Source organism: Rana temporaria, chromosome 4 (assembly GCF_905171775.1).
Source record: "Rana temporaria chromosome 4, aRanTem1.1, whole genome shotgun sequence".
Taxonomy (NCBI): domain Eukaryota; kingdom Metazoa; phylum Chordata; class Amphibia; order Anura; family Ranidae; genus Rana; species Rana temporaria.
Genome location: NC_053492.1, coordinates 399,251,075 through 399,267,565, shown reverse-complemented (window position 1 = coordinate 399,267,565; position 16,491 = coordinate 399,251,075). Strand labels below are relative to the sequence as shown.

Sequence of the window (16,491 nt, the reverse complement as noted above, 5' to 3'; positions counted from 1 at the left end):
AAACTTGGAGAAGTTGCACACAACTGTTCATAGTTATGTGTACTCGCTGGATACGAAAGTTGGCGAGTATTCTACCCACCCTGGTCTCGAACTCAGACTTGCTGTCATATTTTCTCCTGACTAGGAAATCTAACTTCCAAGATGAAACATGATGAACAAACTCCGCAAAACATAATAAGTCTGCCTACTTCTGTGTGGCCTTTAAACCCTAAAATGCTAAAAAAAATAAAAATAAACTATTGCTTTCCAACACTGGCAGTCTTTAGCCTTAGGAATACCATTCATTTCTCCAACTAAAATTCTGAAACAGTGGAAACAGGAATCTAATGATCTATTGATCACAACAGGGCAAAGGCCTAGGGTGCTCATGTAGTTCAAGCCATTATTTGAGAGGGTCAGGTCAATTGGAGAAAGTACATGTTGCTGTCTATTCTAAAGCCAATTTTTTTTCCATGAACATGTTATTTCCAGAAGCAGCCTGGGCCTGCTATCAAGCTCCTAAACACATGCTCATTTTTTCAAGCCTTAGCAAAACACTATAATAGTTTAAGAGGATGTCCTTGTACATGTTCATTCACTTGCTGAAAAGGCCATCTCATTTCCCTTCCTCTGTCCCCTCCCTACTAGTCCTTCTTATAAGCAGCCAGCCGGGCAGCACGCCACTAGTGACACTGGTCATGGTACACACCTAATGGTCTGACCTCCTTTCCCTACTAATTGCATTACATGGCCAGCTGGCTCCAGCAAGAACTTGTCTATTTGATTGAAGAATTTCTGCTGTCGAATAGTCACGGCTGCTGCTCTTACAAAGTATCTTGAGCCTAACAACCTCATTGTTTCCCTGACAGTGTGCCCATCCTAAAATCGAAGTTTTATTTGTAAATTAACCGAGAAACTTCCTGCCAGACCAGCGGTGCCTGGAGACTAATAATGTGCTCCTTTCATTCCCTTTCACTCTTACTGTATCACTGCCAATTTGTTTTTCTGCTGCCGGCCAGCCCCGGGCTATAAAAGCCTGGTAAGACATAAGTGCAATTATAGTCCTAGAGTTAAATGAATTGGACAAATCCAATAGCACAGCCCTGTCCCCACTTTACAAACCCCTACAGCAGAGAGATTAGCTGCTAAAAATCTAATCTCGAAATAGCTAACAAATTTCTGCAGCAGAGGCGCAAGAGTTCACGATGGGGCTATATCAAGGTCTCTGCATGGAGAAAGGTTCTGCCTCAAACATGGCCAAATATCAAATAAGCCAAGGCTATTTTTCCTACTTCTTAAAGAACATAATTTCAGAGCTGTTAGCTGCAATTTAGTTAGGATAGCAGGGTAGATTGTAAGAAGCTGTTAGTCTGATTGATTTTTTATTCTAGCAGAGACATCCTGATAAAAAATGCTTCTTGCTAATGAATACAAATCTCTGAGCTGAAAAAGGTACAATCTGAGTCAAGGTTCCTTCAGTGGGGAACCTTCCTGTCAAAACTGAGGCATCCAGTATTCTTTAAATGGCATGCTTTGAAGGTGGTCAACAACATGACTGGATTCATCTAACCAGCTTTATACCACAGCTAAAAGTCATTTTACTTCAACCAAGGGAGGTTATGATGGTAAAAAGTGCCTCAGCTGGGAAGTCAATGAATAATCCCAGCTCATCAATTCACACTGAACATGACACTTTCCAGCAGAGGAACACAGGGTCAATAATACTGCACAGAGACACAGCTCAAAGGGGCACTTGTTCAGGTTATTTAATAGTTATTCAAAGGAAATGGGGTAATGAAGACAGCTAATAATGATAATTACCAAACGTAGAAAACTCCAGGTACTGACTGAAGAAGTAAAAAAAAAAACTGAAATGTTTCAGAAATGCCATTTATTTAATGGTATAATGCGGATGACAGTTCTGAGGCTATGTTCAGCTTTGCGTTTACACACACACACACTAGATATCTATCGAGAGAGAGAGAGAGAGAGAGAGAGAGAGAGAGAGAGAGAGAGAGAGAGAGAGAGAGAGAGAGAGAGAGAGAGAGAGAGAGAGAGAGAGAGAGATGCATATATGCACACACACACACACTTGCTTACCTTTTTGGTTAGAGAATCATCAGAGTCAGATAACATCCGTGTAGACACATGGAAAATAACTTCAACAGTAGAGGTAGCATAGTACGGTGCAGTTTGTCCAGTGCTTCCATTTCTCTGTAGACCACCCATAAATCCACAGTGTGTGGAAAGGTCAACCTGAACAGTAAGAAAAGAGTAAAGTAAAAAAGCAAGTCAATACTTGGTAACGGTTGTGAGTAGGGCTGCAACTAACGATTATTTTCATAATCGATTGGTTGGCCAATTATTGTTTTGATGAATAGATTAATCGGTTAACAACGTTAAAAAAAAAAAAAAAAAAAAAAAAAAAAAAAAATTTGCGGCGATTTGCATTTTTGGCCAATTTGTTGTTGGACAGATTAAAAAACACAAATTGCCGCAAAAACACATTACATGCTTTTCTGCAGCTTCTCCATTGAAGTATATTTAACCAAAAAAACAAAATAGCACCATTTTGCGTTAAAAAAGTCCTTGCCCTTTCCAAATACACAGCAGCTGAAAAAAATCATGCACGTGTCCCATAGGAAACCATGTAAATGAACTGTAGTGTGTTTCTGCAAAAAGCACCAAGAAACAGAGGTATGACCCCAGGCCTTAGATGTTTCGTAACATAATGGGGGTTAAAAAAAAAACGAAAATTAGTACAAAAAGAGCAAATCATTGCTACTGTAAGGGGTTAATTTTTTACTGTTGGACAGTGAAAGTAATATTTACAGTAGCGATTTGCTCGTTTTGTATTATAAAAGGGCCAATTTTAGTTTTTTTTAACCCCATTATGTTACTGGCCGATTAATCGATTATGAAAATGGTAATCGATTAATCTCATAATAGTTGTTTCAGCCCTAGTTGTGAGTTCACCTCTACTCTGCCTGAATATGATTTGCCTAAAATTGGTCATACAACTTGTAAATATAAATCTTTGACTGACCATCATAAGTCTGCAATCATAAACAGCCAAAAAAAAAAAAAACTGGCACTATAACTTGCCTATATAGTAGATTAGTGTGTTATATACTCAGCTGACATACATTTTCTCTTAATGCCTTTCTATCTGGGAGAAACTGGGTATATTAGAAAAAGGACAACTTCTGATACAGGCCTCAAGTTGATTTCAAGGCTGTGAAGATGAACATGTTCAGGCCTGATACTTCAACAACCTAGTAGCAAGCATGTCTGAACACATAGTGTCTTGAAAAAGTATTCATACCCCTTGAAGTTTTCCACATTTTGTCTTACAACCAATAACGTAAATGTATTTTATTGGAATTTTATGTAATAGACCAACACAAAGTGGTTGGAGATGGTGGTTCTAAAAAGTATTGACTCAGTGGGGCTGAATACATAAAATCCCAATAAAATACATTTACGTTTTTGGTCGTAACATGACATAATGTGGAAAATCTCAAGGGGTATCAATAATTTTTCAAGGCACTGTAGGGCCCTAAACGCAAGTACATCATTTAGTTCCATCCAGCTGCAGCAGCTTTCAGTCTGCCATAGACTTGGACAGACTGCAGGCAGCGGGGTTGGACCCTGCAGCTGTGTCTCCGGGATTGGCTTCACACAAACTAAACCTCTAGTGTGCATGTGGCCTAATGAGTAATCCAGAGACTGCCTTGCCATGAAATTACCACTACCAATCAGAAAAAAGGGACTGTGCATGACGTGACTAAAATGTAGGAATCTACAGTATAGCAGTTTTCTTCCTGAACAGGAAAAGCTTCTGAGAATAGACATTGTATGATTCTGCTTTCATGCATGCTTGATACTGCTTTTCCAAAATAATTTTGCTGCTTGTATGATTTTACAAAGATATACCATATCCCTTTCATGACTAAGTCTATTTCCGACATTTGTTGCTTACAAGTTAAAATCCATTTTTTTTTTTTTTTTTGCTCAAAAACTACTTAGAACCCCCAAACATCATATATATTTTTTTTAGCAGAGACCCTAGAAAATAAAATGGCAATTGTTGCAATATTTTTTGTCACATGTATTTACGCAGCGATCTTTCAAAAGCAATTTTTTAGGAAAAGGGACACTTTCATGAATTAAAAAATGAAACAGTAAAGTGAGAGGGGGCAAAGAACTAGACATCAGTATTGCCTGTGGACTCCCTGAAGCTGACCTTTACCCCCATTACTGACATGCTAAGCCTTTTCGTGCACTATATCTCTGTGTGGAGGAATGTAAAAATGATGGTGACTGCGCTGTGAAACAAAGAGAGTAACAGGGTTAAGAATTTAAATTCTTACCCCCCTATATGGACAGTAAGAAAAATATACAAGGTACAGATAACCAATAAATCTATAGTGTATACAGTGATGCAATCGAGCAATATACAAACTATTATAGTGTGTCACAAAGTGAACTCTTCTTATGCATCCAGTGATAAATAGTACTGTATGTGTTACAATCAGACAATATAAAACACATATATTAAATCCAAAAAAAGGGGGAGATAATAAAGTCCTGTGAGTCCAGTAATGGATAGTCCCAAAACCAAGTGGTGTAAAAATCCAAAGAAATGTGTAAATCAATGATACATATAATCAAAATAATAAACCACACAGTCTAAATAGATTACTAAAATGCTTTGGTGTCTAATAAGTCACGTCACCAATTGCACCATGCAGTGCTGAGCAGAGCCTGCAGTGTGAGACACCTCTGTGCTTGCAAGCAGCTCACCTCACTGCTGTCGGTTTAACAGCATAAACACTGGAAGAGGTGATTGCAACCATGTGGAAGTCTCCTTGTAGTGGCTAGTAGGTTCTCAGTAGCAGATGCGCAGTACCATAGAAAATAGGATATACAAAAAAAGGAGAAACTCTATGGGAGTCCATAGTGGAGCAATGACTGATCATACAGTTATGCACTCACTCTGTTAAAGAGGAGCACGGGCAACAATCCACGAACGCCGAGTTCGTCAGTCCCAGCTGTATGTCGGACTTAAACCCAAGACCAAAAATGTTATATAGTGCACCTACCCAATCATTAGATCCGGTGGCTGCATTAATATTATTCTTTTTTTAGGCTTGTTACCTCCATTTTCACCTGGTGATCTGGCCAGTAACACACCTCCTGTATTAGAGTGCCTCCACTCTGGATGAAGGAACACAGGGGTACAGTGGCATTGTTAATCTGGGGTAGGACAGTGTTGGATGTAGTCAAAGATTTAGGTACACTAACAAATTGAAGCTCAACTCCAGCAAACACCTTCATAAGCAGTCACAGCAACACTTTTTGGGGGGATAAAAGTTGTACAAAAGATAATCATTGCAAGCATTCCTGTCAGTAGTAAATGGTTTGTCTCAACTCTGTAGCTGCTACATCTGCAGGACAGCTTGTTCTGTTGGAAAAACAGCAGACTTTCTTGTCCGATCACCAGGTGAAAATAAAGGAACAAAAGCCTAAAAAAAGAAAATGAATGCAGGCACCACATTTTGAGAAGACTTTTATATTATTTGAGAGCAGAAAATATAAACTAATCTCAGTTACCTCCCACCCAAGTCCTGCTACAAAATCTTCATATGCCTTGCTTCCTGTGCTGTTAGACAGTATGGAGCACTTGTCTTCCTGTCCTTCAGCGATGTAAAAAACAGCAATCTTGTGGGTTTCCCGACTGCGAAAAAAAAAAGAAAAGAAAAGAAGTGTTTAATCAACATATACTGTATAAATCATACATTTTAATTGCCATAAATTGGATCACAATAAATTCTATGCAAACTCCAAATAAAACTTTTAAATAAACAATGTGCACGCTCATGCAACCCATATGAAATGTTTATCTTTTTTTCCCCACAAATAGAGATTTCTTTTGGTGGTATTTAATCACACTGGGGTTTTTTTTTTTTTTTGCTAAACAAGTGAAAAAAAGATTGAAAATTAATACAAAAAAAAAAAAAAAACACTTTTTCATAGTTTTTTATAACATTTTGCAAACAGGTAATTTTTCTCCTTCACTGATGTGCTATGATGAGGCTGTACTGATGGGCACTGATAGGCGACACTGATGAGGAGGCACTGATGGACACCGATTGGCAGAACTGGTGGGCACTGTTGGGACTGCACAGATATTCAGTGTCCTGATTATCAGTGTTCATGTCCCTTTTACAGAAGCAGATTTTTGGTTCTCTTCATCCCTCCTCACACTGTCAGCGTGAGGAAAGGAAAGCCTATAACATGCTTACATCCGATGGCAATGGTAAAGGGCTGCTGTGATTGGCCCTTTACCCTAATCTATGATCACAGAGCGCAAACTCGATGTTTGCCGGTGTCCTGTGATCGTGTCACGGAGAGGCAGAACGAGGGGATGCCTTTGTAAACAAGGCATTTCCCTGTTCTGCCTAGTGACAGGATACTGATCTACTGCTCCCTGTAATCGGGAGCAGTGATCAATGTCGTGTCACTGGTAGCACAGCCCCCACACAGTTAGAATCACTCCCTAGGACACACTTAACACCTTCCTCGCTCCCTACTGGTTAACCCCTTCACTGCCAGTGTCATTTACACAGTAAGCAGTGCATTTTTATAGCATTGATCGCTGTATAAAATGACAATGGTCCCAAATGAGTCCGATGTGTCCACCACAATATCGCAGTCACGATAAAAAATGCTGATCGCCGCCATTACTAGTAAAAAAAATAATAATAAAAATGCATTAAACTATCCCCTATTTTGTAGACGCTAAAACTTTTGCGCAAACCAATAAATATACGCTTATTGTGATTTTTTTATCAAAAATATGTAGAAGAATATATATCGGCTTAAACTGAGGAAAAACTAGTTTTTTTTATATATTTTTGGGGGATATTTATTATAGCAAAAAGTCAAAAATCTGTAATTTAAAAAAAAAAAAATTTTTTTTTAGTTTATAGCGCAAAAAAAAAAAAAAACGCAGAAGAAAGAAAATTCTATTTGTGGTAAAAAAAAGGATGTCAATTTGGGTACCACGTCGCAAGACAGCGCAATTGTCAGTTAAAGCGAAGCAAAAAAAGGCCTGGTCATTCAGCAGCCAATTCTTCCAGGGCTGAAGTGGTTAAAAAGTGTTAGCTGGGGTTTGAGATCAGCTTCAATTTGTTCATCTAAATCTGCTAGTTTATCCAACACTTCCCTCCCCAGATTGGAAATGCTACTTCCAAAGGCGTTCCTGTTGCTCCTTCAACCAGAGTGTAGCCTACACCAAGTATAATGCCGCGTACACACCATCACTTTATGTGATGAAAAAAAACGACACTTTCTGTGAAGTAAAAAATGACGTTTTTGAAACTTCAATTTTCAAAGACGAAGTTGCCTACACACCATCGTTTTCTCACAATGATCTTGCAAAGTGAGGTTACGTTCCACCACGTTTTACCATTGAAGCTTGCTTCATAAGTAGCTTCTGGGCATGCGTGGATGAAAAAACGTCTTAGAAAACGACGTTTTTTGCTACACACGGTCAATTTCTGTGAAGTAAAAAGTGCACTTTTGAAAAACGACACATAAAATTGAAGCATGCTTCAATTTTTTTTGGTCGTTTTTTACAAGACATAAAACGACGTTTTCCCCCACACACAGTCAATTAAAGTGACGTTTTTAAAAACGTCATTTTTTTTCATCACATAAAGTGATGGTGTGTACGGGGCATAAGAGGTGTACAAGCCTGAAAAAAAAAAATGCAGCCACCACATCCAATGATTGGTAAACTGCAATACATTTGATTTTTGGGTTTAGGAAAGTGTTTCCTGGATCTAAAGCAAGGCCATACACGGTCGAATTTCGAACAAATTTTCAAAATCAGAATCGTTTTTTTTGTGATCCGATGATGCCACCATTGATTTTTCGAAATTCGGCCGACCAAACCTTCATGTTGCCGGGAATATTCGTTTCTCTCCGAGAATACTCTTTTCTTGCACATGCGCATTTTTTTTCTATTACATTTCTCGCACGATTCTCCCATCATTGGTCAGAAAATCGTTTGTTTTTCAAAAAATTTCCAACATGTCAGATTTCTTAAATTTGTTTGCCACACGAAAATTCGGCTGTTGCTGCAGCCCACTAATGGTGCGAAATTCGTACGAAAATAATTTGATACGATTTTCGAAAGAAAATTCTTTCAAAATTCGAAACTGTGTATGGCCGCCTTAACCACTTGCTTACTGGGCACATAAACCCCCTTCGTTCCCAGGCGAAATCTCAGCGTCCGGCACTGCGTCGCTTTAACTGACAATTGCGCGGTCGTGCGACGTGGCTCCCAAACAAAATTGGCGTCCTTTTTTCCCCACAAATAGAGCTTTCTTTTGGTGGTATTTGATCACCTCTGCGGTTTTTATTTTTTGCGCTATAAACAAAAAAAGAGCAACAATTTAAAAAAAATATATATTTTTTTTACTTGTTGCTATAATAAATATCCCAATTTTTTTTTAAAAAACTATTTTTTTTCTCAGTTAAGGCCGATACGTATTTTTCGACGTATTTTTGTAAAAAAAAAAAAAAAAATCGCAATAAGCGACTGGTTTGCGCAAAAGTTATAGCGCCTACAAAATGGGGAACAGAATTATGATTTTTTTTATTATTTTTTTTTTTTTACTAGTAATGGCGGCGATCTGCGATTTTTATTGGGACTGGGATATTGCGGCGGACGTATCGGACACTTTTGACACAAATTTGGCGCCATTCACATTTATACGGCGATCAGTGCTATAAAAATGCACGAATTACTGTATAAATGTGACTGGCAGTGAAGGGGTTAACACTAGGGGGTGAGGAAGGGGTTAAATGTGTAGCCTGGGTGTGTTATAACTGTGTGGGGGGAGGGGGGTGACTGGGGGAGGGGACCGATGCTGTGTCTCTATGTACAAGAGACACAGATCGGTCTCCTCTCCTCTGACAGCACGTGGAGCTCTGTGTTTACACACAGAGCTCCACGTCCCTGCTGTCACCTGCCGTGTCACCGACGATCGCGTGTACCCGGCGGACATCGCGGCCGCCAGGTACACGCATCGGGTCTTCGGCGATGCGTCGGGACAGTTTTTACCCGCCGCGCGCCACCCAGTGGCGCGCGCGGGTAATGCACATAAAGGCCGTTTTTAAACGGCCACTTGGCACTTGAGAGCCGCGCTGCGGACGTATTTCGTCTATAGCGCGGATCTCAAGTGGTTAAAGCAGGCCTAAGCTTTTACAGTCAAAGTCTTTTGTACATAGCTTCACTTGCTTATTAGCTCTGAATTTATGAAAGTTTTTTAAAATTTTGGTTCTCATTCAACGTAATCTCCGCTCGTTCATTTGGTCAGATTTTTTTTGAAAAGCCCCTATAATTACAATGAGGTTACTTGACAGCTGCTATATGTGAAGGTTGTTTCTTTATCCAGTCAATATGCTGTTTTATGTCTGTCTGGTGGACTTTAAGGCACCGCCAAGCCAAAGATGTGCCACATATAAAACTTGCATCTTTATAAAGACTGATGGTTATAGCAAGCACAGCAGGAGACTCATTCAATAATTGCTCCATGGGCTTATTTCTTCATCTAGCCAATGTAAATCTATAAATTCCTGACGTTAGCCTACCTCAATAGTCCTCCAATTAAATTATCACAGGGATTCTCTTCACCTAATTCAATTTCTGCCCTAGCAGTATTAATCAACATCTCTACTTAACAACAGCGAGCTTTGGGTCTCCTGGGACCTGAACATCTCCACAGAACATGTGTCTGAGAAATAATTTGTTGTGAAAGAGCAAGACGATCGTGGATAAACCGATGGTATTTGATCTGTACTATCACTGCATTTTGGTAGTACATGTGCAGCAGGCTGAGCAGTGACATTTCTAGCAGCAGTGAAATGGAAATCGCACATCTCTGAAATAGTACATTGAAAAACACCCTTCAGGTGATGTCAGGCTGGCCGTTAATCTACCAAATTCTCTGAAAGAACCTCAGCATTACTGTGCCCCTATAACATGTTAAATATCAGGAAAAATGGAGAACCAACTAAACTGCATTGTTTTTTAACCACTTCCAAACCGCGCCTATTCTGGCACTTCTCTCCTTCATGTAAAAATCATATTTTTTTCCTAGAAAATTACTCAGAACCTCTAAACATTATATATTTTTTTAGCAGACACCATAGGGAATAAAGTGGCCGTCATTGCAACTTTTTATTACGCACAGCATTTGCGCAATAAGATTTCAAACACCTTTAAAAAAAAAAAAAACTGTTTCATGAATTAAAAAATAACAAAACAGTAAAGTTAGCCCAATTTTTTTGTATAATGTGAAAGATGATGTTACGCAGAGTAAATAGATACCCAACTTGTCACGCTTTAAAATTTTGCACACTCATGGAATGGCGCCAAACTTCGGTACTTAAAAATCTCTATAAGCGAGACGCTTTACATTTTTTTACAGGTTACCAGTTAGGAGTTACAGAGGTGGTCTAGTGCGGCTTTGTTTACTTCCGGGTACCCAGGCGTGACGTCCTAACTTTGCGCCCGGGCCCCTCGACAGTCATAGAGATGACCGGTGACCATCTGGTCACCGGTCATCTCTATCCTCCCCATCTGGCAGCGGACGATTCTTTCTCCGGGCCTCCAATGGCACAGAAGAGCCCGGAGAAGCATCGGATGACGGCAGGAGGGGGGATGATCGTTCTTATGGTGCGCAGAATCGCTGCTTGAAGAGAAGGATATCTGAATGATGCCTGGTGCTGCAGGCATCATTCAGCTAACCCCCACTAAGGGCCAGGAAGTCAAAGGATATCCTACGGTACAGAAGTGGTTAAACTCTGATTTTTTTTTTTTTTAAACTGTTCCTCTCCAAATACTGTAAATCTTGAAATATACCATATGGCAGAAGATTAAACCTACAGTGCCTTGAAAAAGTATTTATACCCCTTGAAATTTTCCATATTTTGTCATGTTACAACCAAAAAACAAATGTATTTTTTGGGGATTTTATATGATAGACCAACACAAAGTGGCACATAATTGTGAAGTGGAAAGAAAATGATAAACGTTTTTCAACATTTTGTACAAATAAATACGTTTAAAGTGTGGCGTGCATTTGTATTCGGCCCCCTTCACTTTGATCCCCCAACTAAAATCTAGTGAAACTTACTACCTTAGGAAGTCACCAAATTAGTAAATAGGGCACACATGTGTGTAATTTTATCTTGGTATAAATACAGCTGTTCTGTTAAGCCTTCAGAGGTTTGTTAGAGAACCTGCATGAACAAACAACATCATGAAGGCCAAGGAACACACCAGACAGGTCAGGGATAAAGTTGTGGAGAAGTTTAAAGCAGGGTTATAAAAAAATATCCCACGCTTTAAATATCTCACGGAGCACTGTTCAATCCACCATCCAAAAATGAAAAGAGTATGGCACAGCTGCAAATCTACCAAGACATGATCATCTACCTAAACTGACAGGCCAGGCAAGGATAGCATTAATCAGAGAAGCGGCCAAGAGGCCCATGGTAACTCTGAAGGAGCTGGAGAGATCCACAGCTCAGGTGGAAGAATCTATCCACAGGACAACTATTAGTCGTGCACTCCACAAATCTGGCCTTTATGGAAGAGTGGCACAAAGAAAGCCATTGTTGAAAGAAAGCCATAAGAAGTCCTGTTTGCAACCATGTGGATGACACAGCAAACATGTGGAAGAAGGTGCTCTGGTCAGATGAGACCAACATTTTTGGCCAAAAAGCACAATTCTATGTGTGGCGGAAAACTAACACTGCACAACACCCTGAACACACCATCCCCAACCTGAAGCATAGTGGTGGTAGCATCATGTTGTGGTGATGCTTTTCTTCATCAGGGACAGGGAAACTGGTCAGAGTTGATGGGACGATGGATGGAGCCAAAAACAGGGCAATCAATGAAGAAAACCTGTTGGAGTCTGCAAAAGACTTGAGACCTGGGAGGAGGTTCACCTTCCAGCAGGACAACGACCCTAAACATACACTTAGGCCGCGTACACACGGTCAGACAAATCCAATGAGAATGGACCGAGGTTCAGTTTCATCGGTCCAAACCGACCATGTGTATAGCCCATCGGTCTGTTGTCCTTCGGTCCAAAATTTTAAAACATGCTTTAAAATTGACACGATGGCCCGCTGCCCGATCGGTCCAAACCGATGGTTAATACAGAAAGCATTGGTTCAAAATCCGCGCATGCTCAGAATCAAGTCGACGCATGCTTGGAAGCATTGAACTTAGTTTTATTCAGCACATCATGTGTTTGACATCACTGCGTTCTGACACGATCGGTTTTTGGAATGATGGTGTGTACGCACATCAGACCATCAGGCCACTTCAGCGGTGAACCGATGGAAATGGCCTGTCGGACCATTCTCATCAGATTTGTCCGACCGTGTGTACGAGGCCTTAGAGATACAATGGAATGGTTTAGATCAAAGCATATTCGTGTGTTAGAATGGCACAGTCAAAGTTCAGACCTAAATGCAATTGAGAATCTGTGGCAAGACTTGAAAATTGCTGTTCACATCCAATCTGACAGAGCTTGAGCTATTTTGCAAAGAAGAATGGGCAAAAATGTCACTCTCTAGATGTGCAAAGCTGAAATAGACTTACCCAAAATGTCTTTCAGCTGTAATTGCAGCAAAAGATGGTTCTACAAAGTATTGACTCTGGGGGACTGAAAACAAATGCACGCCACACTTTTCACATATTTGTAAAAATAATTGAAAAACAATTATTTTCCTTCTACTTTACAATCCTATTTAACAGAAGGGCTGGCTATACAAATTTCTGGTAATGTAAACTCTGATCAGGAAGATCAATAATCAAACTAAGGGCTCTTTGACCAGTGGTTCCACCTGCTTAGTGGGGGACCTCTCCGCTGATCCCCGCTGAGCAAGTGGATGCCAGGTTCAAGTATACGCTCCTTATGTAGAGCGGACATGGACAAAGCCCTCTTTCTTCGATGGGCGGTTCGATGTAAACGGACTGCCTGTCCGTTTGCATCCAACTGCTGATCCGATCGATGGATGAAGAACGGATTCCCTAGCCTTCTGTTTTTAGCAGACAGGATCGGATGTCGTGGGTTTAAATGGACACATGTCTGTTTACATCCACAGCTCTGTAGGGGAGAATGGAGGGTCCGATTAGGTCCACCTAAAAAACTGACAGGTGGACCAGATCGGTCCACCAGTGTGAAAGGGGCCTAAGGCTGATTATATCAGAGATTGCATGACCAGCAATGGAAGTGGCCTGTAGCAGCATTTTCTCCAGGAAACATGCTTCAGCTTTCTGTTCTCGATCCCCTCCTGACAAGCTGTTAACACATTTTAGGTTTTTACTTCATAGGTCTACATTTAGCACAATTGCAATGTTTATTGAAAAGCATTAACAATTCACAAATTTGTTAGTTTCCTGAAGTTGCTGCTCTATGGAGTAGATTATTGTTTTTCTATTGCTTACAGCTACAGTATCTCACAAAAGTGAGTACACCCCTCACATTTTTGTAAATATTTTATTATATCTTTTCAGAAGACAACACTGAAGAAATTACAGTTTGCTACAATGTAAAGTAGTGAGTGTACAGCTTGTATAACAGTGTAAATTTGCTGTCCCCTGAAAATAACTCAACACACAGCCATTAATGTCTAAACCACTGGCAACAAAATTGAGTACACCCCTAAGTGAAAATTTCCAAATTTGGCCCAATTAGCCATTTTCCCTCCCCCAGTGTCATGTGACTCATCAGTGTTACAAGGTCTCAGGTGTGAATAGGGAGCAGGTGTGTTACATTTGGTTTTAAATCGCTCTCATTCTCTCATACTGGTCACTGGAAGTTCGACATGAAACCTCATGGCAAAGAACTCTCTGAGGATCTGAAAAAAAGAATTGTTGCTCTACATAAAGATGGCCTAGGCTATAAGAATAGTGCCAAGGCCCTGAAACTGAGCTGCAGCACGGTGGCCAAGACCATACAGCGGTTTAACAGGACAGGTTCCACTCAGAACAGGCCTCGCTATGGTCGACCAAAGAAGTTTGAGTGCACGTGGTTCAGAGTCATATTCAGAGGTTGTCTTTGGGAAATAGAAGTATAAGTGCTGCCAGCATTACTGTAAAGGTTGAAGGGGCGGAGGGGTCAGCCTGTCAGTGCTCAGACAATACGCAGCACACTGCATCAAATTGGTCTGCATGGCTGTCATCCCAGAAGGAAGCCTCTTCTAAAGCATGGTGGTGGGAGTGTCATGGTCTGGGGCTACACGAGTGCTACCGGCACTGGAGAGCTAAAGTTCATTGAGGGAACCATGAATGCCAACTTGTACTGTGACATACTGAAGCAGAGCTTGATCCCCTCCCTTCAGAGACTGGGCCACAGGGCAGTATTCCAACATGATAATGACCCCAAACACACCTTCAAGACGACCACTACCTTGCTAAAGTAGCTGAGGGTAAGAGTCGGTTCACACTAGGGCGACACGACTTCCAGCGCGACTTTCAGAGGCGACTCCGACACGACTTGAACATGAACCACAGGGCGATCTGGGGCGATTTACAACACAACTTGAAGTCGTCTCCAGGACAGGAGACTTTCCAGTGGCCAATAAAACAACAATCAGCTCTGGGAGAGGGAGGGGGAGGGAGGGGGAGGGAGAGGTTTGCCTGAGAAATGTATGTTATCTTCCTGGAAAGTCGCTTCAGTTAAGACAGTGATCCGACTTCTGAGGCGATTTCCATTGAAATCAATGGGTACAAATCGCCTACAAGTCGGATTGAAGTAGTACAGGAACCTTTTCTGAAGTCGGATCGCCTTGAGTCGTGTCTATTAACACCGCTCCCATTCACTTACATTGTTTTTCTCTACAGCGCGACTTGGGACGACTTGAGGCGACATGAAGTCGGATCGCAAGTCGCCCCAGTGTGAACCGGCTCTAAAGGTGATGGACTGGCCAAGCATGTCACCAGACCTAGACCCTATTGAGCATCTGTGGGACATCTTCAAATGGAAGGTGGAGGAGTGCAAGGTCTCTAACATCCACCAGCTCCTTGATGTCGTCACAGTAGCCCATTAAAGGGGTTGTAAAGGTAAAACATTTTTCCCTAAATAGCTTCCTTTACCTTAGTGCAGTCCTCCTTCACTTATTTCATCCTTCCATTTTGCTTTTAAATGTCCTTATTTCTTCTGAGAAATCCTCACTTCCTGTTCTTCTGTCTGTAACTACGCATAGTAATGCAAGGCTTTCTCCCTGGTGTGAAGAAGGCCTCTTGAGGGGGAGGGGGCGAGCAGGAGGGTCAGGACGCTCTCAACTTTGCAGATAGAGAAAGGAGCTGTGTGTTAGTGGGCGTCCTGACTCTCCTGCTCGCCCCCTTCCCCCTCAAGAAGCTTTCTCCACACCAGGGAGAAAGTGTCACATTACTGTGTTTAGTTACAGACAGAAGAACAGGAAGTGAGGATTTCTCAGAAGGAATAAGAACATTTAAAAGCAAAATCGAAGAATGAGGTAAGTGAAGGAGGACTGCACTAAGGTAAAGTAAGCTATTTAGGGGAAAAAAATTACCTTTACAACCCCTTTAAGCTTTACCTTTGCAGGGAAACAAAGGGGAAGTAAAACCCATCAGGGTTTACTTCCTCTTTAAGTTGATTTAAATTGAAACATTCAGCTAGTAATTTTTTAGGCTGAGTATTTTAATGACACGCATCTTTCTAAACTATTATTACTATAGGATTTACCTGTCATTTTGAAATATTATGCCGCTTCATAGTTATGACTGGATAAATAAGAGGAACCCGATGAGACTCCAGATTGATTTGGAAATAATTCAATCAGTCCCATGGAAATCATTGTCTTTAAACAAGTTACAAGAACAGCATTAATCCTTGTTATTTTTGCTATAATAATGTTCCCACCAGTGCACAGAATGTCTCATCGATATTTGGTAAAATGAGGCCACAGACCGTGAAGACAGCATACCTCAACGAGATGCTCTAACTCCAAGCTGGGCAGGAAAATGTAATTTCCTGCATTGCTCTACATTACTCAACTTTGTAACAGTTCAAAGGCAAAAGGATGAACATGACAAAAGACAACTTGAAAGACAGAAAAATTGGTTGCAGTGCCTGCGATTAGATGCCACTGCAGTTGACGCAGGATTTGGGACCCAAGCTACGTAGTCAAACATTTCAAGGGTTAACAAAAGGCGTTTAGATTAGTGTTGAGATTAACGCTACATTTTGTCAAGATTTCCCTTCACGTGTTAGACGCTGAAGAATGAAACCTCGTGGCAGAGGTAAAGTACCTGGCAGAGGCCGTACAGGGCAATACAGCTGCCATTAAGGCGGAGGGGAAGCAGACGCGGCTGGTGCAGGTGGAGACCAATGCGATACTCACCCGCATTGCCGAGGCTTTGGAGGGCAGGCAGCCAGCCAGGGAGAGACC

At 41.0% G+C, this 16,491-nt stretch overlaps 1 protein-coding gene across 4 annotated transcripts in view; it reads right to left on the bottom strand.

The window, feature by feature from the left end:
• The window catches only part of RALGAPA2 (Ral GTPase activating protein catalytic subunit alpha 2), a 456,753-nt gene that overhangs the window by 166,227 nt on the left and 274,035 nt on the right, over positions 1-16,491 (bottom strand). For all 4 annotated transcript variants that reach the window (XM_040351179.1, XM_040351181.1, XM_040351182.1 and 1 more), the window contains 2 exons: positions 5,596-5,719; positions 2,080-2,235 (listed from right to left, as the gene is read on the bottom strand). In XM_040351179.1, the coding sequence (XP_040207113.1) occupies positions 2,080-2,235; positions 5,596-5,719 (280 nt within the window). The remainder of the gene's footprint in view (positions 1-2,079; positions 2,236-5,595; positions 5,720-16,491) is intronic.